The sequence below is a fragment of the Oncorhynchus tshawytscha genome, linkage group LG09 (genome assembly GCF_018296145.1).
Source record: "Oncorhynchus tshawytscha isolate Ot180627B linkage group LG09, Otsh_v2.0, whole genome shotgun sequence".
Taxonomy (NCBI): domain Eukaryota; kingdom Metazoa; phylum Chordata; class Actinopteri; order Salmoniformes; family Salmonidae; genus Oncorhynchus; species Oncorhynchus tshawytscha.
In genome coordinates, this window is record NC_056437.1 from 54947654 (window position 1) to 54970769 (window position 23116).

General features: G+C 46.0%; 1 protein-coding gene across 2 annotated transcripts in view; it reads left to right on the plus strand.

Annotated features, from left to right (window-relative positions):
* The window catches only part of ppp2r2bb (protein phosphatase 2, regulatory subunit B, beta b), a 104399-nt gene that overhangs the window by 29657 nt on the left and 51626 nt on the right, over window positions 1-23116 (plus strand). Inside the window, exon 1 of one of the 2 annotated variants that reach the window (XM_024432566.2) lies at window positions 19437-20025. The exons of the other annotated variant lie outside the window; for it this stretch is intronic. Within the exon in view, the coding sequence (XP_024288334.1) occupies window positions 19956-20025 (70 nt within the window). The 5' untranslated portion in view covers window positions 19437-19955. Of the gene's footprint in view, window positions 1-19436; window positions 20026-23116 lie in introns of those variants that run through there. 2 annotated transcript variants of the gene reach the window in all.

Here is a 23116-nt window from a genome sequence, read left to right on the forward strand (position 1 = left end):
GATTGCCAGGCTCTCATGCCTCAGCCGGATCGTCAGGCTCCCCTGCCTCAGCCACCGGCTCGTCAGCCTCTCATGCCTCAGCTGGATCGCCAGGCTCCCCTGCCTCAGCCAGTCTGTCAGGTTCCCGTGCCCCTGCCGGCGACAGATTCCCGCGCATCAGCAGGGGTGACCGGTCCGCTCCTGATCCCCGGGAACGTCCCTTTGGTTGGCGTCCTGTGGCTGAAGCCGAAAGTGCCGTGGAGGGGGTACCGTCATATAACCTCTCTCTCCGGCGCTCTAGGTCACCATGCTCCCACGTCTCAGCCAAACTGACAGGTTTCCTGTGCCTCAGCAGAAGTGACCGGTCCGCTCCTGATCCCCGGGATCGTCATTTGTTAGCGTCTGCGGCTGAAGCCGCGCGTCGGGGAGGGGGTACTGTCACGTGTGCTCCCTCTCCGGCCTCTAGGTCACCAGGCTGCTCGTTATGGCACACCTTAAATGAAATCAAATACAACTTGATTGGTCACATACACATGGTTAGCAGATGTTAATGCGAGTGTAGTGAAATGCTTGTGCTTCCAGTTCCGACTGTGCAGTAAAATCTAACAAGTAATCTAACAAATTCACAACAACTACCTTACACACACAAATACACACAAATGTAAAGGGATGAATAAGTATATGTACATATAAATATATGGATGAGCGATGGCGTGCGGCATAGGCAAGATGCAGTAGATGGTGTAGAATACAGTATATACATATGAGCTGAGTAATGTAGGATATGTAAACATTACTAAAGTGGCGTTATTTAAAGTGACTAGTGATACCTCTATGTAAACATTATTAAAGTGCCGTTATTTAAAGTGACGAGTGATACCTTTATTAATTTCTTGGTATAGGGGACGCTTGCATCCCACTTGGCCAAAAGCCAGGGAAATGCAGCGCGGCAAATTCAAATAAAATGATATAAAAATCAAACGTTCATTAAATCACACATGTAAGATACTAAATTAAAGCTACACTCGTTGTGAATCCAGCCAACATGTCCGATTTTTAAAAGGCTTTTCGGCGAAAGCATACGAAGCTATTATCTGATGATAGCACAACAGTAAACAAAGAGGGTAGCATATTTCAACCTTGCAGGCGCTACACACAACGCAGAAATAAAATATAAAACATGCCTTACCTTTGACGAGCTTCTTTTGTTGCCACTCCAATATGTCCCATAAACATCACAATTGGTCCTTTTGTTCGATTAATTCCGTCTATATATATCCAAAAATACATATCCAGAAAAAGACAGCTTCCAAATTGCGCAACGTCACTACAAAATATTTCAAAAGTTGCCTGTAAACTTTGCCGAAACATTTCAAACTACTTTTGTAATACAACTTTAGGTATTTTTAAAATAATCGATCAAATTGAAGACGGGTCTATGTGTTCAATACAGGAAGACAACAAACCAAGCTACTTTTCAAGTCTTGCACAACTCTCAACAGTGTTATGCAGTTCCTAGACGGAATTACTTCTTCATTGCACAAAGGAATATCCTCAACCAAATTTCAAAGACGGGTGACATCCAGTGGAAGCGAAAACAAGTTCCTAAGAAATATCATTTCCAATGAGAACCCACTGAACAGACAGAGACCCCCCCAAAAAAATTCTGAACGGTTAGTCCTCGGGGTTTGCCTGCTGCATAAGTTCTGTTATTCTCACAGACATGATTCAAACAGTTTTAGAAACTTCTGAGTGTTTTCTATCCAAATCTACTAATAATATGCATATCTTATATTCTTGGCATGAGTAGCAGGAAGTTGAAATTGGGCACGCTATTTATCCAAAAGTGAAAATGCTGCCCCCTATACCTTAAGAAGTTAAGTCCGTTTATTTAAGTGGCCAGAGATTTGAGTCTGTATGTTGGCAGCAGCCTCTCTATGTTAGTGATGGTTGTTTAACAGTCTGATGGCCTTGAGATAGAAGCTGTTTTTCAGCCCAGCTTTGATGCACCTGTACTGACCTCACCTTCTGGATGATAGCGGGGTGATCAGGCAGTGGCTCGGGTGGATGTTGTCCTTTGGCCTTCCTGGAGGGCAGGTAGTTTGCCCCCGGTGATGCGTTGTGCAGACCGCATTACACTCTGGTGAGCCTTGCAGCTGAGGGCGGTGAAATTGCCATACCAGGCAGTGATACAGCCTGACAGAATGCTCTCGATTGTGCATCTGTAAAAGTTTTTGAGTGTTTTAGATGACAAGCCAAATTTCTTCAGCCTCCTGAGGTTGAAGAGGTGCTGTTGCGCCTTCTTCACCACGCTGTCTGTGTGGGTGGACAATTTCAGTTTGTCCGTGTGTACGCCGAGGAACTTAAAACTTCCACCTTGTTCACTACTGTCCCGTCGATGTGGATGGGGGGGTGCTCCCTCTGCTGTTTCCTGAAGTCCACGATCATCTCCTTTGTTTTGTTGATGTTGAGTGAGAGGTTATTTTCCTGACACCACACTCCGAGGGCCCATCGTTGTTGGTAACCAGGCCTACCACTGTAGTGTTGTCTGCAAACTTGATGATTGAGTTGGAAGCGTGCATGGCCACGCAGTCATGGGTGAACAGGTAGTACAGGAGAGGGCTGAGAATGCACCCTTGTCCCCCAGTATTGAGCATCAGCTGGGTAGAGATGTTGTTTCCTACCACCTGGGGGCGGCCAGTCAGAAAGTCCAGGACCCAATTCCATAGGGCGGGGTCGAGACCCAGGGTTACGACGATTTTGGAGGGTACTATGGTGTTAAATGCTGAGCTGTAGTCAATGAACAGCATTCTTACATAGGTATTCCTCTTGTCCAGATGGGATAGGGCAGTGTGCAGTGTGGTGGAGATTGCATCATCAGTGGACCTATTGGGGCGGTAAGCAAATTGGAGTGGGTCTATGGTATCAGCTAGGGTGGAGGTGATATGGTCCTTGATTAGTCTCTCAAAGCACTTCATGATGACAGAAGTGAGTGCAATGGGACGATAGTAATTTAGTTCAGTTACCTTAGCGTTCTTGGTAACAGGAATAATGCTGGCCATCTTGAAGCATATGGGGACAACAGACTGGGATAGAGATTGGTTGAATATGTCCGTAAACACACCAGCCAACTGGTCTGCGCATTCCCTGAGGACTCGGCTAGGGATGCCGTCTGGGCCAGCAGCCTTGTGAGGGTTAACACGTTTAAATGTTTTACTCACGTTGGCCACGGAGAAGGAGAGCCCACAGGCTTTGGTAGCGGGCCGTGTCAGTGGCACTGTATTGTCCTCAAAGCAAGCAAAGAAGTTGTTTAATTTGTCTTGGAGCAAGACGTCGGTGTCCGCGACTGGGCTGGTTTTCTTTTTGTAATCCGTGATTGACTGTAGACCCTGCCACATATGTCTCGTGTTTGAGCCGTTGAATTGTGACTCTAGTTTGTCTCTATACTGACGCTTTGCTTGTTTGATTGCCTTGCGGAGGGAATAGCTGCCCTGTTTGTTTTTGTTCGTGTTTCCGGTCACCTTGCCATGATTGAAAGCGGTGGTTCACACTTTCAGTTTCGCGAATGCTGCCATCAATCAACGGTTTCTGGTTAGGGAAGATTTGAATGGTCACAGAGGGCACGATATCTCCGATGCACTGCTAATTAACTCACTCACCGAGTCAGCGTATGCATCAATGTTATTGTCTGAGGCTATCCGTAACATATCCCAGTCCACGTGATCGAACCAATCTTGAAGCATGGAATCCGATTGGTTAGACCAGCGTTGTATTGACCTGAGCACGGGCGTTTCCTGTTTTAGTTTCTGTCAATAGGCTGGGAGCAACAAAATGGAGTCATGGTCAGATTTGCTGAAGACAGGGCGGGGGAGAACTTTTTTATGCATCGTGGAAGTTCGAGTAGCAATGATCCAGGAAGCTACCAGCTCTTGTCACGCATTCGATATGCTGATAGAATTTAGGAAGTATGGTTCTTAGGTTAGCTTTGTTAAAATGTTTTGTTTTATGTATGTTTCAACTTTCTTTTGTTTTATCCAGAATGGGCTCAAGATAGCATATTTGGTTCCTTGGAAGTTGTGGGAACGTACGTTTTTTGGTTTTCCATTGGTTCTGGGAATGAAGCCATATGTTTCCTGACCGGTAAAATGGGACTAACACAAAGTTTTTTAAACGTTCTGAGAACGGAAGAGAACATTTCACCTGTTCTGGAAACGTACATTTTTATACTCAACAAAAATATAAATGCAAAATGTAAAGTGTTGGTCCCATGTCTCATTAGCTGAAATAAAAGATCCCAGAAATGTTCCATATGCACAAAAAGCTTATTTCTCTAATATGTTGTGCAGAAATGTGTTTACATACCTGTTAGTGAGCATTTCTCATTTGCCAAGATATGCCACACCTGTCAGGTGGGTGGATTATCAAGAAGCCAATTAAACAGCATGATAATTACACAGGTGCACCTTTGCTGGGGACAATAAAAGGCCACTCTAAAATGTGCAGTTTTGTCACACAACACAATACCATAGATGTCTCAAGTTTTGAGGGAGTGTGCAATTGCCATGTTGACTGCAGGGATGTCCACCAGAGCTGTTGCCAGAGAATATAATGTTATTTTCTCTACCATAAGCCGCCTCCAACATCGCTTTAGAGATTTTGGCAGTATATACAACCGGCCTCACAACCGCAGACCACGTGTAACCACGCCAGCCCAAGACCTCCACATCCGGCTTCTTCACCTGCGCGATCGTCTGAGACCAGCCACCCAGACAGCTGAGGAGTATTTCTCTCTGTAATAAAGCACTTTTGTGGAGAAAAAGTTATTCTGATTGGCTAGGCCTGGCTCCCAAGTGGGTGGGCCTATGCCCTCCAGGCCAACCCATGGCTGCGCCCCTGCCTAGTCATGTGAAATCCATAGATTAGGGTCTAATGATTTTATTTCAGTTGACTGATTTTCTTATATGAGTTGTAACTCAGTAAAATTGTTGTAATTGTTGCATGTTGCTTTTTTTATTTTTGTTCAGTATAAGTTGCAGGGAGGTTCTGAGAACATTTTACTATGGTTCCCTGAAAGTTTTCCTGGGAGGTTTTATTAACGGTCTGAAAATGGAAATTATAGGTTATTTGGTTAATTAAATAACATTCTGAGAACATCTTTCAATAAAACGTTTAATAACACTGCTAGCTTAGTTTGGGTTAACTGTTTTGAACTCCTGGCACAGGTAGGACACATGGAATTTCCTTTCCTTAGGCATTAATCGTGCAAACACATATTTTTTTTTATGTGGCACAGTATCAGTGAGATTCAAACCTGTAATATTTTCTTATCTATCCATGGAATTAGTCCTCTGTGCCACCTGGATGGAGCTAGCATGCCATGTTTTTTAACTCATCAAAGCTGTACATTTTAGTCTATTCAAATATACCCCATTTCAAAGAAAACAAGCACTCATTAAGATCAGGTCTGGCCAGTTAGTGGGCGCGGCCAACACACCTGAACACACTTAACAAGATAGGGGATATAGAGAGTTTTGATGATGCTGACGACGGAACGTATACAGTATGTTTTTAAATAACATTCTTAGAACGTTCTCTGAACGTTGCCAAAGTTTTCTTGTCGTTTTTATGGAAAGTTTTCTTAACTTTCTTTAAACAATTTGAGAACGTTACTTTATGAGGAAACCTGTAGGAAATGTTATGCTGAAGTACTGAAATTCCACAGAAGAACATTGTTTCTTAACATTCTCAGAACAATGTGAGAACATGACTTTAAATAGAACCATGGTGAAACCTGTAAAAAAACGAAGTACTGAAATTCTCACAGAAGATTGTTGTTTCTTAACGTTCTCTGAACTATTTGAGAACATTTCCAATGTCAAACCAGTTGGAGAACGTTCCTAGAACATTACCAACATTTACATGAAATGTAACCATGTTTGAACTATTAGGAAATGTTCTTTTAAAGCAATGAAATACCAACAAAATAATGTATTTTTCTCAAGTTCTGTAAATGTGCTGAGAATGTTCCAAAGCCAAGCAACTATCCTGCACCATTCCCAGAAAGTTGTGGGTAAGATTGTATGCAAAATAACCATAGAACAACCACACTCTAACCTAGCTCTAAGAAACATATGGTTCTAGGAATGTTGTGTGCTAGCTGGGGGTCTTTTGATGCTGCTGTTACTTGCTTAAAAATATGTTCTTCACTTTGATTAATTGTGTTGTTGTGGCGTCTGTTTTACAGATTTCTTTGATATTACACTTGAAAGTTCCTTTCTTACACTAAGGCAACTACCCAGGTGCCGTACCTCTGGAAGTGCCTTCTTCTCGGTTGCTTAGGGCTCGGATACAGCAATCTGTATCTGTCATCATCCATAAAGCAGAGTAATTCAAAAGAAGAGAGAGAAAAATACAGTGCTGGTCTGTGTGTTTCTGCCTTCCTGGCTGTACTCAATGGCTCTTAACTTGAGAGTTATTTCATTGGTAGTGTATTTACTTGTTGTTGTGTTCTCTCTCTCTCTCCTGCTGAGTAGGTGGTCATATTATTGGCAAACAGGAACGTTGGCCGAGCCTGTGCTGCCTGGTCCCTCCATGGGGGGTTGGCTTTGTTTTGTGAACCACACCAGCATCGTGTGTTTCTGCTCTAACCCCTCTCCTTTGCCCCCCTGCCTGTTATCGATGGTCTGACTCATGCCTCTGTCTGATAACGAGGCGAGCAACCTGACTGACCTGCTTTATCCAGCAGCACGTGGCTGGCCACACTCACTGACACCTCATCTATTCCGGCCCATTTCCACATGAAGCTCCCCAGTCCCCTCTCCCATGCTGATCCATCCACACCCACCCACCCACAGCCCACTGCCTGTACTGAGCTCATAACCTGGGCCACTCATCCATGCTAAAGAGGGATTTATACCTAGGGAAGGCCAGACATGGCGGGCAGGCAACATCATGTCAGACCTGGCCTGTTGTGGGCTCTGGTGGATCTGGACCATAAACCTCCAAGATTCCAGGAGGGTTAGAATGTGAGTCACGGGGGGGAGAGCAGAAATGGCAGGGGGATTTGATGCTGTTGTTGATGTTAAATTGTGAAAGTGCATTTGGAAAGTGGTTGAAACACACTGTGTCGGGATGTTATGATGTGAATCGCTGAGTTTTCAATCATCGAGCGGCCCTAATCCTCTCCAGGATAAGAGCTGAGAGATTCAGCTGACAAGTGGCGGGTAGTGGCCATGTTAGAGAGACGACTGGCTGGGAATGCGCATCATGTGATTCTCTCATACAGTTGTTCAACAATGAAGTTGTTGTACACATTTGATCTCAATTTTCCTCCTCCTTGTTTTTCCTCATAGTTCTCTTTTTCTCATCCTCTTGTATCTCTCCTCCACATAGTGGAAAAACCTTTAACACAACATTGTGTTCTAATCCAACACTCCCTCATAGTGTATACAGGAAGCTGTGTGGTCAATGTTTCTAAAAAATATTGTCCCCAGGGCCGGCTCTAGCCTTTTGATGCCCCCCCTGCCACTCTTGACGGCGGAGAGAAACATTTCATTTTTTAAAGTTAATTTCCTGCTGTTCTACACATTTTGCTATGGAGCGGAGAGAAGATGGTGCAATTTTAGAACTTATTTCCTGCAATTCTACCAATTTTGCTATGAGGTGGAGAGATTTTTTCCCCTTAGTTTTGATGCTAATTTCCTTGATTTCTACACTTTGCCATGACTTATGTCATCTTAATAATGTCTGGGTGAAAATGACGAACAAAATCAATGGGGGCCCCCTGGTGGTCAGGGCCCCTGGGCACAGTATTTGGCCATGATTATTACAAGTTTAGATAACTGGCTAGACTAACTAACCAATCTAAATATTGTTAGCTGACATGGATAATTGAGTGACTGTCAGTGACAAAACAAGAGAAAAACTGCTGATGCACAACCAAATTTCCTAACGTGCACCTTGTGTATTCTACTATTCTATACTGAACAGAAATTTAAATGCAACATGTAAAGTGTTGGCCCATTTTACATGATCTAAAATAAAATAAATGTTCCATATGCACAAACAGCTTATTTCTTTCAAATATTGTGCACTGCAGGAATGTCCACCAAAGCTGTTGCCAGATAATAGAATGTTAATTTCTCTACCATAAGCCACCTCCAACGTCATTTTAGAGAATTTGGCAATATATACAACCGGCCTCACAACCGCAGACCACGTGTAACCACGCCAGCCCAGGACCTCCATATCCGGCTTCTTCACCTGCGGGATCGTCTGAGACCACCCACCTGGATAGTGCTGTTTGTAATAAAGCCCTTTTATGGGGAAAAAGTTATTCTGATTGGCTGGGCCTGGCTCGCAAGTGGGTGGGCCTATTCCCTCCCAGGCCCACCCATGGCTGCACCCCTGCCCAGTCATGTGAAATCCATAGATTAGGACATAACACATTTATTTCAGTTGACTGATTTCCTTATATGAAATATAAGTCAGTAACATCGTTGAAATTGTTCCATGTTGCGTTTATGTTTTTTTTCAGTATAACGCTCAACAGTAAGTTTATACCCTGATTGAATTCACCAAAATATATATATTATAATTTTTGGGGATGGGGGGCCCCCTAGGGGCCGGGGGCCCTAAGAAACCTCTTATGTTGCTTATGCCTGGAGCCAGCCCTGAGTGTCCGACCCAGTCCATTTTCTGCTGATTTCCGTTGACACAGCACTTTTCCTGATTTATCTGTATCTTTGAGCCCCCTCTCTCTCTCTCTCTCTCTCTCTCTCTCTCTCTCTCTATCTATCTCTCTGTCTCTCTCTCTCTCTCTCCTGCTCTCTGAAACCACAGCCCTGCCTGCCTGCTTGGCTACCACTCTCTCTCTGATGTCAAATCAGCCTGTCAGGCCAGCCCTCTTGATGTGAACATCCCCAGTCCCAGTCATCTCATTCTCTACCCCTTTATGGAGGCTACTACTGCTGCTGTGAGATTTGCAATTGTGGTAAAAGTCTGTCTGCGACACATTAAACACCAATGTCTGCTGGACTGTGGGTATGCATGACACTTTGATTTAAAAGCACCCTCCTTATGGTTTTGTCCTTGTTTTTAGATGCTGACTCAACGTTCTGAAAATTATTATGTGTGTGTGCAACCCTTTGTAAAATAACATAATATTGCTTTCACCTGTGCACAGGTATTTTATTTGACACATTAGCTTTTTTTGTAGTTAATACCCTGTTACCCAAGTATATATCTTGTAGACACTCTATGGAATTCATTTAAACAAAGCAAATGTTACTTTTAGTTATTGAATAATTAATATGATGTCTGAGTGCTCATTTCCTTACTGGTTGGCGCTGAGCTTCGTTCCTATGTTACTAGTGTAATAGCTCAGACTGTCCAGTTGATGGTGCTGTAGGGTAAGACTTGACTCCACTATGTTACTGCAGCCTCAGACACAGGTCGTACAGAACATATGTGTTTGACAACAAAAGACGGTGTTAAAGGATAAGCCGTGATTTCTTGCTTGACCTCCTCCCACCTGCCCATATCTTGGAAGAGATAATTCCGACTTATGTGTGTGTGTATATGTATGTGTGTGGTGCTTGCTTGCATTTTTGTGTGTGTATTTTGCGGGTGTGCGTGCTCTGTGTGTGTGTGTGTGTGTGTGTGTGTGTGTGTGTGTGTGTGTGTGTGTGTGTGTGTGTGTGTGTGTGTGTGAGTGCTTTCCAGCCTGCATGCGTGTGTATTTGGTAGGGCGTTTGTGTTAATAAATATGGCTCTGTTTGAAACCTCAGTAATGATCATTCACTGTGTATACAATGAGTCAAGCCCACAGAATGGCATCCAATCGGCTGTATTGAGCGAGAATGAAAGGCTGTTCATGCTGTAAAATTAGCCGAGGGACGGACCAACCAGTTAAGCCCAAGGCTTTGGATGCAATTTAAACCTGACACTGAAGGGCACTACGGTCATTGGTGTGGCGTTGAGCTGTGAAAAGGTCCTAGAGAGCTAATCAAGAAATATCCTTGTTTGCTCGATCCATGAGCCTGTTGTTGCATATCATACGTGGCTGTACCTTATTGAAAATGCGTAGACGCTCATACAGTATAAAGCATCTCCCAATGACAGTAGAGTAGAGCACCTTTGTTTGTTTGATGAGGGGCCGTGCGTGGCCTCTCGTGTTGCACTGACACAGTTGTCATGGTGACTGGGTGGTCACAGGGGCGCAGGCAGAGTCAGCTGGGGGCGGGACACCCCCAGCCACGGTCCCGTCTGCCTGATCCCCAGAATGCCCTTAGCCCCTGCCAGAGGAACGTCCGTCTGTTTCTCCTGTGGGCGGTGGTGGGGAGGAAACAACAGGTCTCCATTTAGAGTGTGTGGCTACTGCCGTGAGCTGGCCATATGGTGCCGCTATTAAGCTCCCTCTGCAGAGAGCTGAACCAGGCCTGCAGGCAGACAGGCCGACACCAACTCATTCACAACACTTACTGGAGAGAGTAGGAGCAGCTAGGGGGGGGCTGTCTATTGTTCCTTTTTTTTACTGTTGCTATAGCTACTCACTCTCCTCTCTCCTCTCTGTCTTTCTCTGTCTGTCTCTGTGTCTGTCTGTCTCTGTGTCTCTCTGTCTCTCCTCTGTGTCTCTCTCTGTCTCTGCTCTCTGTCTGTCTGTGTCTCTCTCTGTCTCTCCTCTCTAACTGTCTCTGTGTCTCTCTCTGTCTCTCCTCTCTGTCTGTCTCTGTGTCTCTCTCTGTCTCTTCTCTGTCTGTCTCTGTGTCTCTCTCTGTCTCTCCTCTCTGTCTGTCTCTGTGTCTCTCTCTGTCTCTCCTCTGTCTGTCTCTGTGTCTCTCTCTGTCTCTCCTCTCTGTCTGTCTCTGTGTCTCTCTCTGTCTCTCCTCTCTAACTGTATCTGTGTCTCTCTCTGTCTCTCCTCTCTGTCTGTCTCTGTGTCTCTCTCTGTCTCTCCTCTCTGTCTGTCTCTCTCTCTCTCTGTGTCTGTCTGTCTCTGTGTCTCTCTGTCTCTCCTCTGTCTCTCTCTGTCTCTCCTCTCTGTCTGTCTCTGTGTCTCTCTCTGTCTCTCCTCTCTGTCTGTCTCTGTGTCTCTCTCTGTCTCTTCTCTGTCTGTCTCTGTCTCTCCTCTCTGTCTGTCTCTGTGTCTCTCTCTGTCTCTCCTCTCTGTCTCTCTCTGTCTCTCCTCTCTAACTGTATCTGTGTCTCTCTCTGTCTCTCCTCTCTAACTGTATCTGTGTCTCTCTCTGTCTCTCCTCTCTGTCTGTCTCTGTGTCTCTCTCTGTCTCTCCTCTCTAACTGTCTCTCTGTCTCTCCTCTCTAACTGTATCTGTGTCTCTCTCTGTCTCTCCTCTCTGTCTGTCTCTGTGTCTCTCTCTGTCTCTCCTCTCTAACTGTATCTGTGTCTCTCTCTGTCTCTCCTCTCTGTCTGTCTCTGTGTCTCTCTCTGTCTCTCCTCTCTAACTGTATCTGTGTCTCTCTCTGTCTCTCCTCTCTGTCTGTCTCTGTGTCTCTCTCTGTCTCTCCTCTCTAACTGTCTCTGTGTCTCTCTCTGTCTCTCCTCTCTAACTGTATCTGTGTCTCTCTCTGTCGCTCCTCCCTGTCTGTCTCTCTCTCTCTCTCTCTCTGTGTCTGTCTGTCTCTGTGTCTCTCTGTCTCTCCTCTGTCTGTCTCTGTGTCTCTCTCTGTTTCTCTTTCTCTCTATCTCTCTCTCTTTGTCTCTCCTCTTTGTTTGTCTCTGTGTCTCTCTCTGTCTGTCTCTGTGTCTCTGTCTGCCTCTGTGTCTCTGTCTGTCTCTGTGTGTGTCTCACTCCCACTCAACAGTGGGGCTATAAGCACTATATTGTAGATGTAGATCCTAATTTGATCCAACACTCTCCATGATTTAACTCACTTCAAAGCTTTAAAACATCTCAAGTAAGTTCCTGTCCTTATGCTTGAGTTCCCGGGGACTCCGCGATGAGAACATTTCCCAGCGTGCTCTACCAGTCAGCACAGTACCACCACCATTCCCCTCTGGAAGCTTTAGTCGGGATCCTGATTGAATATTTGGACAGCTTAGCCCAGCTCGGTGCTCTGTAGAATCATTGAGTCAAAGGGAATTACAGAATAGGAAAGATTAAATCCTGTTCTGTTTAGGCTCAGACATGATGTGCACATGTTCTATTTGTGGAGGTTCAGTGTTCTGTGCTGCAGTTGGAGAGGGGCCGAAGTGTCTGCTGGGTGTCTAGGGAGCTGCCTGTGTCTGTCTGGCACGAAGCATTTACTAACTCGTCCTCCTGGATCCCCCCCCCCCCTGTCCAGGGCGGTGTTTTGAGACACCGCCCTGAACAGTAAAGGAACCGGGGGAGTTTTTTTCCGTTGGCTATGGCACACAGCTGATGGAGGGAGGTTTTCATTCGAGATCAAATGCCGTGCATCAAGTCCTCCTGGGCCTTTTGATAGACGAGCGTCTGACGCTATCTGGTCTACTGCCGGTCCTTTTAACACGCGTGTGTTCTTTCACAGAGAGGGTGTCATTTAGTCAGAGATTGATCAACAACAACAAAATAACAGTTGAAACAAAAGGTTAAGTCATGCAGTTTAATTGTCTCGGTTCATCTGCTGGTGTCCTCACTTGCCTTCATTTCCTGTCTTGGTCGTCTATAAATAGACCACATAGGGGAAGCATGAACCTGCTTATTTTGTATTCGAGTCAATCTGTCACAAGCCTTAATGTAATTTTGATCGATTGCCGAGTAATTTGCCTACTAGGTACCGCAAGTCATTGCGAATGTAACCGGGGAGGAAGCGGTGGAGGGGTTTAATGAGGCGTTGAGGCGACATGACCAGAACGGCCGCTGTTTATGAGCTGAAGCGCATTTCAGCCTCTTTGACGAAATAGAGCCGGAGATCTTTACCTGAAATGTATTGCTGCCTTTAAGTAATCTTTCCCCGGGTTTTTAAAAAAACTGCCTTGCTTTTCTCATTTTTCTGCGCAACAGGAAGTGTGTGTCACTTTCCTATAAATTCATTAAGGTGACACAGAGACCTTTGAGTTCGGGGGAGGGTTTTCTAAAGGATTAGGCTTTGGCTATTGATTTCTGGGCTCGCACTGAATAAGAAATGAAGAGAACAAAGGGTAGGGTAGGAAAACAAAGCGTAGGACTGGACTGGTCACGCTGGGCCGAAGTGACAGCTGTCAATAAGTCAGATGTATTGACGATGAATGTCGCGTCTGGCGTGTCACGCCACCCAGTGAGCGATTTCCGAGATTAGAGAGCGCATGAGGACCGTGGGACAGGTCACTCTGTCATCATCTGATCTGGATGGATCACAGATACAGTACATGTCCTCTGTCACATGAACAGTATACAGGACTAGGCTGTAGGGAAAAGACAAATCAGATGTACTTCCTCTGTCACATGAACAGTATACAGGACTAGGCTGTAGGGAAAAGCCATGTCCTTTTAACCGTGCATCAGAAATGTGTGCTGGTATTATGACTTGGTATGGTCATAAATAATGTCCGAATTATTTGACATTTTATTTTCTTGATTTAGTGTCCAACATGTAGGCCTACACAGTGTCACGGTCGTCTCAGGTGGAAACAGCAGACCAAAGCACAGTGTGGTGAGCGTACATACGTCTTTATTATAAGGTGTCGCCAACAAAACAATAAACATCAAAACGAAAACGTGAAGCCAACGTAGTGCTCACAGGAAAATATACATGGACAACTACCCACAAATACAGGTGGGTAAAAGGCTACCTAAGTATGGTTCTCAATCAGAGACAACGATAGACAGCTGCCTCTGATTGAGAACCACGCCCAGCCAAACACACAGAAATGGGTGGGCATTTCTCCGCGGTGGCGGCTCTGGTGCGGGACGTAGACCCCACTCCAACTCTGGCTTGGCCCACTTGGGTGGCGCCTATAGAGCGGACCCTCTCCGCCAACCCAGGACTGGGAACCCTCGTGGCGGGCCCCGGACTGGGGACCCTTGTTGTGGGGGCCGGACTGGGCACCCTCGTAGCGGGCCCTGGACTGGAGACCCTTGTTGGGAGCTCCAGACTGGAGGGCGCCTCTGGAAGCTTCGGACTGGAGGGCGTCGCTGGAAGCTCCTGACTGGAGGGCGTCGCTGGAAGCTCCGGACTGGAGGCCATCTCTGGAGGCCATCTCTGGAGGCTCCGGGCTGGGCACAGGCACATGACTCACCAGGCTGGGGAGACATACAGGAGGCCTCTTCCTTGGCCGAGGCACCGGATACACTGGGCCGTGGAGGCGCACTGGCGGTCTCGAGCGCAGAGCTGGCACCACCCGTTCTGGCTGGATGCCCACTTACACCCGGCAAATGCGGGAAGCAGGCACCGAGCACAGGGACCCGGGCCTGACCAGTCACATGCTCGACACGGTAAGCGCAGGGAGGGGGCTCAGGTCTCCAACCTGACTCCGCCACACTCCCCGTGTGCCCCCAAATGTCTTTGGGGGGGGCTGCCTCTCGGGCTTCCTTGCCAGCCGCGTTCCCTCATTACTCTGGTTCCCTTTTCCTGCTGCCTCCGCTCTCCTGGCTGCCTCCACCTGTTCCCATGGGAGGCGATCCATTGCTGTCCAGGATGTCCTCCCATGTCCAGTCCTCTCTTCCATGCTGCTTGGTCCTTTGGTTGTGGGTAGTTCTGTAACGATCGTCTCAGGTGGAAACAGCAGACCAAAGCACAGCGTGGTGAGCGTACATACGTCTTTATTATAAGATGTCGCCAACAAAACAATAAACATCAAAACGAAAACGTGAAGCCAACGTAGTGCTCACAGGCAACTATACATGGACAACAACCCACAAATACAGGTGGGAAAAAGGCTATCTAAGTATGGTTCATAGACAGCTGCCTCTGATTGAGAACCACATCCGGGACATAGAATGCCCACCCAAATCACACCCTGACCAAACCAAAATAGAGACATATAAAGCTCCCTACGGTCAGGGTGTGACACACAGAACTGTGTTTCACAGCGATATCAAACCAATGCCATGTTATTGTATGTTATATGTGATTCTGTAACTGTTATTTTTTGTGGTTTTATGGATCCCAGCCCAGGACTAAAATAAGTGAGAGGACTAGGTTTAAAATAAGAGAGAGAGACAGAGAGAGAGTGAGAGAGAGAGAGAGTGTGAGAGAGAGAGTGAGAGAGAAAGAGAGGAGAGAGAGAGAGAGAGAGAGAGAGAGAGAGAGAGAGAGAGAAAGAGAGGAGAGGAGAGAGAGGGGGAGAGAGATGAGAGAGAGAGATATAGAGATAGAGCTAGAGAGCGAGAGAGAGAGAGAGGAGAGATAGATAGAGAGAGAGGGGAGGAGAGAGAGAGAGAGAGAGAGATGAGATATATATATAGAGAGAAGAGATAGAGAGAGGAGAGAAGAGATGGAGAGGGAAGAGATTGAGAGAGAGAGAGAGAGAGAGAGAGAGAGAGAGAGAGAGAGAACAGATAGAGAGAGGAGAAAGAGAGAGAGAGAGAGAGAGGGAGAGAGAGAGAGAGAGAGAGAGAGAGAGAGAGAGAAGATAAAGGTCAGGCTGGGGGAGAGCGGATTAAAAGCAGCCTGTAGGAGGATAATCTAATAGTCCTTCTTAAAACATGATGACTACTGCATCTCTTTCTCTCTCTCTCTCTCTCTCTCTCTCTCTCAGTCCATCTCATTCTGGCTGTTTCTCACTAAATCCATTTTCCATCCTGTGAGTGTGTGACCTATATTTTTGTTCACCGTGCATTTCTCTCTCCTCCACCCTCTCTCACCCTCTCCTTCCTGTCTTCTATTTTACTCTACCTTGCAGCTCCAAACCCCCTGCCTAAAATAGACGAGTTGGCTCTCTTCCAAACAGCAGTTTGTGGAGCATATCGAGGTGTCTGAGTCGACAGGGGCTTGACAGAACTTATTTTCAAAATAATTCCCCTCTCCTCTCGTAGCTAATTCAGACAATGTTACTGCTATAAGAACATTCTCCATAAGGCAACCTCTAAAACCTCACTACCTGAGGAGAAAACATCACCAATCAAACCCACAAAATCATGCCCTCGTGATTAGCCTTTTCATTTTTCTTCTTCAAAATAGGTCTTTGCCTGCAACTTTCTATACTTAACAGTCGTGTTCCCCAGGAATTCAGGAGGGCAGTTTTGACAGTTCTGCAGTCGGTGAGGTCTTGTTGCAACACATTTTTCTATACAGTACAGTGACTCTGTAAGCTGATTCCAGGTCAGTAAGTTCAGATCCAGAGCTGGCCTATCAGGAGTGGTTATTTCATTTGGAGCTGGCAGGGTGCTTTCCATCACAGGACTTGCAGGTTCTCCAGCTCCAGGCGAACGTGTCCCTCTGCACCTCTTCACCGTGGCAGCTGGCCAGATCGGCGTATGGCTCAATCCTATTTGCTATGAATTCAATTAGGCCACCCAGAGTCTACCACTTTGTGCTCTGCATTTGTAATCACGGATGTGTGTTGTTTAAGAAGAGGAGCTCACCTTTCTTTTCTCGTCTGCTCCATTGGTGCTTGTATATGGCTAGTCTGGATCGCGAGTCTCGCTGTGTTTTATGTAGTGATCACTCTACTCTCCGTGCTTTGTGTCCCTCTATAGGGACTGTGAGGTCATTAAGACCTGCGCGACGTTTTCTGTTCCCATAGATGCAGAGGGCTCCAGTGCGTAAGGGCAGGATGGATGGCTAGTAACCATAGCACTGCAGAACTAGGCCCGTGGAGCTGTGGCGCTAGCTACCTCTCCTGGGTGAACAGAGCACACTGACCGAGGTGGCGGCGCTGGGCTTGATGTGGTTGGAGGAGGGTTATGGGGTGACGGAGTGAGAGAGGGGGGATGTGAGAGAGGGAACACAGCACATCAGGGAGGTATTCCCCCATAAGCCACTGCAGCAGCAGCCAGGAGCCAGGTGGGCACAGGGGACAGGTTGAACGGCAGAGCCGATTAGGAGGCAGTCCCTGGCCATGCTCTCGGTGGAGGACAGCCCTGCGTGTTCCAATCAGGCTCCGTCCCCAGGTCATGCAATTACCACGGCATCCACAAGAGCGATTGTGTGTTATAATTAGGTAATTATTGTCTGTGTGTTTTCGATGAGTGGCGCTGTGGTTCTCACAGCTTAGAAGCAGGTGTCCTATTATGAGAGGAGGGATGCTAATACAAGTGTTGTGCTGGAATACTCTGCAATATGCACTCCCAATGACCGATGTAATGATTATTCGGAGATCACATTTCTGTGTGTGTGCACAGTTCGCGCAAACACGAACACGCTCACAACAGCTCAGTCGCAAAGTGGTAGGCCAGAGAAGCCCTCAGAACGGGACCACCGATTGCTGAAGCGCGTAGCATGTAAAAATTGCCTGTCCTCGGTTGCAACACTCACTGCCGAGTTCCAAACTGCATCTGGAAGCAAGGTCAGCACAATAACTGCTTGTCAGGAGCTTCATGAAATGGGGTTCCATGGCCGAGCAGCCGCACACAAGCCTAAGATCACCATGCTCAATGCTAAGCGTCGGATGGAGTGGTGTAAAGCTCGCCGCCATTGGACCCTGGAGCAGTGGAAACGCGTTCTCTGGAGAGATGAATCAGGCTTCACCGACTGGCAGTCCGACGGATGAATCAGGGTTTGGCGGATGCCAGGAGAACACTACCTGCCCCAATGCATAGTGTCAACTGTAAATTTTGATGGAGGAGGAATAATGGTGTGGGGCTGTTTTAGTTCCAGGGAAGGGAAATCTTAACGCTACAGCATACAATGACATTCTAGACGATTCTGTACTTCCAACTTTGTGGCAACAGTTTGGGGAAGGCCCTTTCCTGTTCCAGCATGACATTGCCCCTGTGCGCACAAGCGAGGTCCATACAGAAATAGTTTGTCGAGATCGGTGTGGAAGAACTTGACTGGCCTGCACAGAGCCGTAACCTCAATCGAACACCTTTGGGATGAATTGGAACGCCGACTGCGAGCCAGGCCTAATCTTCCAACATCAGTGCCCTACCTCACTAATGCTCTTGTGGCTGAGTGGAAGCAAGTCCCCGCAGCTATGTTCCAACAACTAGTGGAAAGCCTTCACAGAAGAGTGGAGGCTCTTATAGCAGTGAAGGAGGGACCAACTCCATAGTAATGCCCATGATTTTGGAATGAGACGAGCAGGTGTCCACATACTTTTGGTCATGTAATGGATGTTTCTCTCAACCATCACCACTATAATACAGAGGCTTTGGATTGGAAATGGGTTTGGTCGGTGGTATATTTTACAGTGAACAGGCCAGTAGAGAGTGGTTTCAGTCAACAGACTGCTGCTGTGGTTGTGTGTCCTGGACGCAGAAGCTTTAATTAAAGCAGTCAGATTATTGATCTCAGTCTTGGCTTCCTCAAGGCTGTTTCCACCCCCTACAGTATCATTGCAGAATAAAATGTTCTTTCTGCAAGCCCCTTAGAACCCTGTGTGTGTGTGTGTGTGTGTGTGTGTGTGTGTGTGTGTGTGTGTGTGTGTGTGTGTGTGTGTGTGTGTGTGTGTGTGTGCGTGCGCCTGTCTGCATACAGAATAATAATACATCTAAGCCCTCCTCCTTCCCAAGGACAGCAATGAGCTCTGCCTGTTAATGTCATCCATCAGAAGGCCTCTCTAATGCAGTCTCCCAGTCTCCCAGTAATAGAGCACATCCCAGTGTGGTGATTCTGGAGAAAATCAATGACTTTTTAATTCCCTCTTCCTGTTGCTTATACCCCTCAGCGCCCAAATATAATTATCATAACAGTTTGTTCAAACCCCATGACGGCAAAGACAGATTCTATACCATTTAGAGTGAATGTGAACCCAGATTATTCAGGGGTTGGTGAGGACTATCTCCTTATTAAAAGGATTAGGGGTTGAGGGGAATGGTTTGTCATGGTACGGAGAACCATGACAACGGAGACAATTGGATTGGGGAATATTCAACTGGTCATAAATGGGGTGGATGGAACTTATTTTCATGGCATGCATCAGTGACCTTCATCATTTTGGGGATGTAGATAATGGCTGTGATTTATCCAGACCTAGCTGAAGGGCAGTGGGCTGTTAAAACATGATCCTACAGCACAGATGATTTAACATGTAGGGGCAGGATGGGTAGGGGGAGGTCTCTGACAGCCACAGCCACCAACACCACCATGCCCAAACCCAACTAGAGGAAATTACAGTGTGGGCACAGAGACACAAGCAGGCAGGCACACACACACACACACACACACACACACACACTTTTTAGGGTAACAATTATCAGAAAGGATTTGAAGGGCATCGATATATTGTATGTTTGTTGATCAACAAAAATCAAATATGTGACCACCGTATCCCCCTGATATGAGGGCGCTTCCCTGCGCTCTGCCCCAGCATGTGCGAACACATCACTTGTGATGCTGACGCAGGTCGACAGAGGCAAGCTGTCGGGGCGGAGCCAGTAACGCAATGCGCGAATGGGCAGTGGCAACAGCAGGCTGGCAGTGAAGCACCCGGTGAGGTTTGGCGGCAGAGCGATACGTTGAGGCGAAACGGGGTGATCCAAGAGGAAACGGACGCTGCGATGCAAGCTGACTGGAGCAAAATAAGAACCAGCTCACACACCCTGCTCTGATTTCTGGACTGTTGTATTGCGCCTCTGACAATGGAGACGTAATGCGCAGCTATTTTCTTGCTGTCAGTTTTATAGTTCGTTTTCTGCCACTTTAATCTGAGCCTATTATTGGCAGACAACCGACGATTCAACGGTCGTCTCGAAAGGGACAGGCTTTTTCCTCCTATGATATTGTATCGAACGGTTATTTATTCGTTCAGGAGCAAACGTTGAGGTTTATGCCTCTTTTCCACATTCTTATTTCTGGAAAGGGTCTAATCATGACGAAAAGCGCGCAGTTTGCGCCGACCCTGTGCTGAAGCGATGTTTCAGGACCATGGATACTTGTTTCTCTGTTTCTGGTTTACAAAATAAGTGTCACAAATGGATGAAGAAATCGACACCCGCAAAATAAACAACAGCTTCCTCCGGGACCACAACTATGCAACTGAAGGTATTGTAATGAAAGGATGCAGGGAGTGTAGCTCGAATCTTCCACCTTCTACCTTCTGACCAGTAGCTCAGTATGTCATCAACTGTTCTACAAAAGCATGCTCTATGGTACCTCATATATAGACCTAAGTACGTAACTTTAGCGCCTATTGACGATAGTATATTATCACTGGGGGAGTTTTTTTAAGAGCCACGACACGGCACGGTTTTGGAAACATAGGCCTTTTGGAAACGTAGGCCTAAATCGTTCATATAAGCATACATAATTTAATAAAAAACAAAGGTTAAATTACTACATGTTTATAGGGTTGGGGTTCCCATAAAACCATATTTCTATGTTACAGAGCTTATTTATGGCAAACACATAGGAAGGAGGTGTACCTGTGGTAATTATTTATCTACGTCCCCGAACACCTGTCTTCAAACTGAAAACGGACGCCACTAACATGTTGTCACATAAAAAAAATACTGTCAGCTGCAACTGTGTTAAAATCGGTTAAAACAGTATACATTTAGCGTTTGTGAAATCATTTTGATGTGATTTGAAAGTCGGGGGATTTATGTTTCTCGAACCGTACTGCAATTGAGATTCAATTCACGTTTAGATGGAGTATTTGGCTGTGTTGGCTGCCAGAGCCAATTCGCCTCGAAACAGAACATGTAAGGTCCTTGGGGGGGTTCTCCCGCTCTGCTGACGATTATTTTCATGCAGGAGTAATAAAGGCCTAGTGCACTAATTTAGTAAACTATTTTTTTTTAATGTATATAAATAATTGTATTTATTTATTGTGATTAGTGCATCAGCACGACTACTTCCCGCGGCAATGCTGAGTTGTCATAGCTATGAGTCTGTACAGTCTCTTTCTCAGAAAAAAAAAAGTGTTAAGCTATGTAGAATTAATGGCTGTCTGGCATTAGCCTATAGCGTTGCATTATATATTGAGAAGGTCAGATATTGGAGAATACACAATGCAGTCACGGATGTCTGTGTATTCCGAATGAATCACTGAAGCTACGCACATCCCGATGCATGAGAAGCGGGTCAGAGGAGACTCGGTGGGAGAATCTAAATCCCATTCTCCTCGTGTCCTCTATCGTCTCTCTCCTCGCCTCCTTCTCAAAACCCATTGGATGAGAAAGCCAGAGGACCCTCCCCTTTGACCTTCTCCAATGTGTTTAAGGAAGGAAGCGAGGAGACAGAATGCGAGGAGGACGCAATTGAGATTATCCCGGGGAGTTCACACAGGGAAATAGGTTTATCCCTCTGGCCAAGTACACTGAACAAAAATATAAATGCAACATGTAATGTGTTGGTCCCATGTTTCATGAGCTGAAATAAAAAATCCCAGAAATGTTCAATATGCACAGAAAACCTTTTTCTTTCAAATTGAGTGTACAAATTGGTTTACATCCCTGTTAGTGAGCATTTCTCCTTAGCCAAGATAATCCATCCACCTGACAGGTGTGGCATATCAAGAAGCTACTTAAACAGCATGATCATTACACACAGGGGGAGTATTTCTGTCTGTAATAAAGTCATTTTGTGGGGGAAAACCCATTCTGATTGGCTGTGCCTGGCTCCCCAGTGGGTGGGCCTATGCCCTCCAAGGCCCACCCATGGCTGCACTCCTGCCCATTCTTGTGAATTCTTTAGATTAGGGCCTAATGCATTTATTTCAATTGACTGATTTCCTGATATGAACTGTAAGTAACTCAGTAAAATCTTTGAAATTGTTGCATGTTGCGTTAATAATTTTGTTCAGTATACAACAAGAGATCACAAACAGCATTATGTTGACCATTTCGTATCAACCACATGAGTAGCCTAAATATTTATTGATAACGACAGTAATTCATATGGCTACTTATTTTCATTTTTAATTGGCTATCGTAATCGTTTCAAATAAAAAAAAGGTAGTTCAAAATTCAATATCCTATAAGTTGGTTGTAAATGTAAAGGACACGCACTCTTATAGACAATTCATCCTGCTTTCCCTATGGCTGGTTATACTGTATTGTTTAGGGTCTGTGCTGTAACCTATAGCAGTGGAATAAAGCATTGGGGTTGCTGGTGTCAGAGTAGTGCAGGTAATCAGATTGTTTGCTGTTCAGAATTAAAGTTTAGTTCTCTATGCATTTTGCCTGTTTAAATGGGAATACTGAAATGTGCAATATAGCAACACTAAGCAAAGGCACAAACAGGATTCTATGCTTTTCAATGTTGATTTCCATATGACTTTGATTCATTGATTCAGGGCTATATCAAGAGTTAGGCAACAGTAAGCAGCGCAATCATGTTGAGCCCAGCCCAGCCCCCTCTGTTATCTAAAGCTAAATAAACTCAGCAAAAAAAGAAACGTCCTCTCACTGTCAACTGCATTTATTTTCAGGCAACTTAACATGTGTAAATATTTGTATGAACATAAGATTCAACAACTGAGACATGGGGGGTAAAAATCAAAAGTAACAGTCAGTATCTGGTGTGGCCATCAGCTGCATTAAGTACTGCAGTGCATCTCCTCCTCATGGACTGCACCAGATGTGCCAGTTCTTGCTGTGAGATGTTACCCCACACTCAGACATTTCTGGGGGGAATGGCCCTAGCCCTCACCCTCCGATCCAACAGGTCCCAGACGTGCTCAATGGGATTGAGATCCGGGCTCTTCGCTGGCCATGGCAGAACATTGACATTCCTGTCTTGCAGGAAATCACGCACAGAACGAGCAGTATGGCTGGTGGCATTGTCATACTGGAGGGTCATGTCAGGATGAGCCTGCAGGAAGGGTACCACATGAGGGAGGAGGATGTCTTTCCCTGTAACACACAGCGTTGAGATTGCCTGCAATGACAACAAGCTCAGTCTGATGATGCTGTGACACACCGCCCCAGACCAAGATGGACCCTCCAAATCGATCCCGGTCCAGAGTACAGGACTCGGTGTAACGCTCATTCCCTTGACGATAAATGCGAATCTGACCATCATCCCTGGTGAGACAAAACCCTGACTCCTCAGTGAAGAGCACTTTTTGCCAGTCCTGTCTGGTCCAGCGACGGTGGGTTTGTGCCCATAGGCAACGTTGTTGCCGGTGACA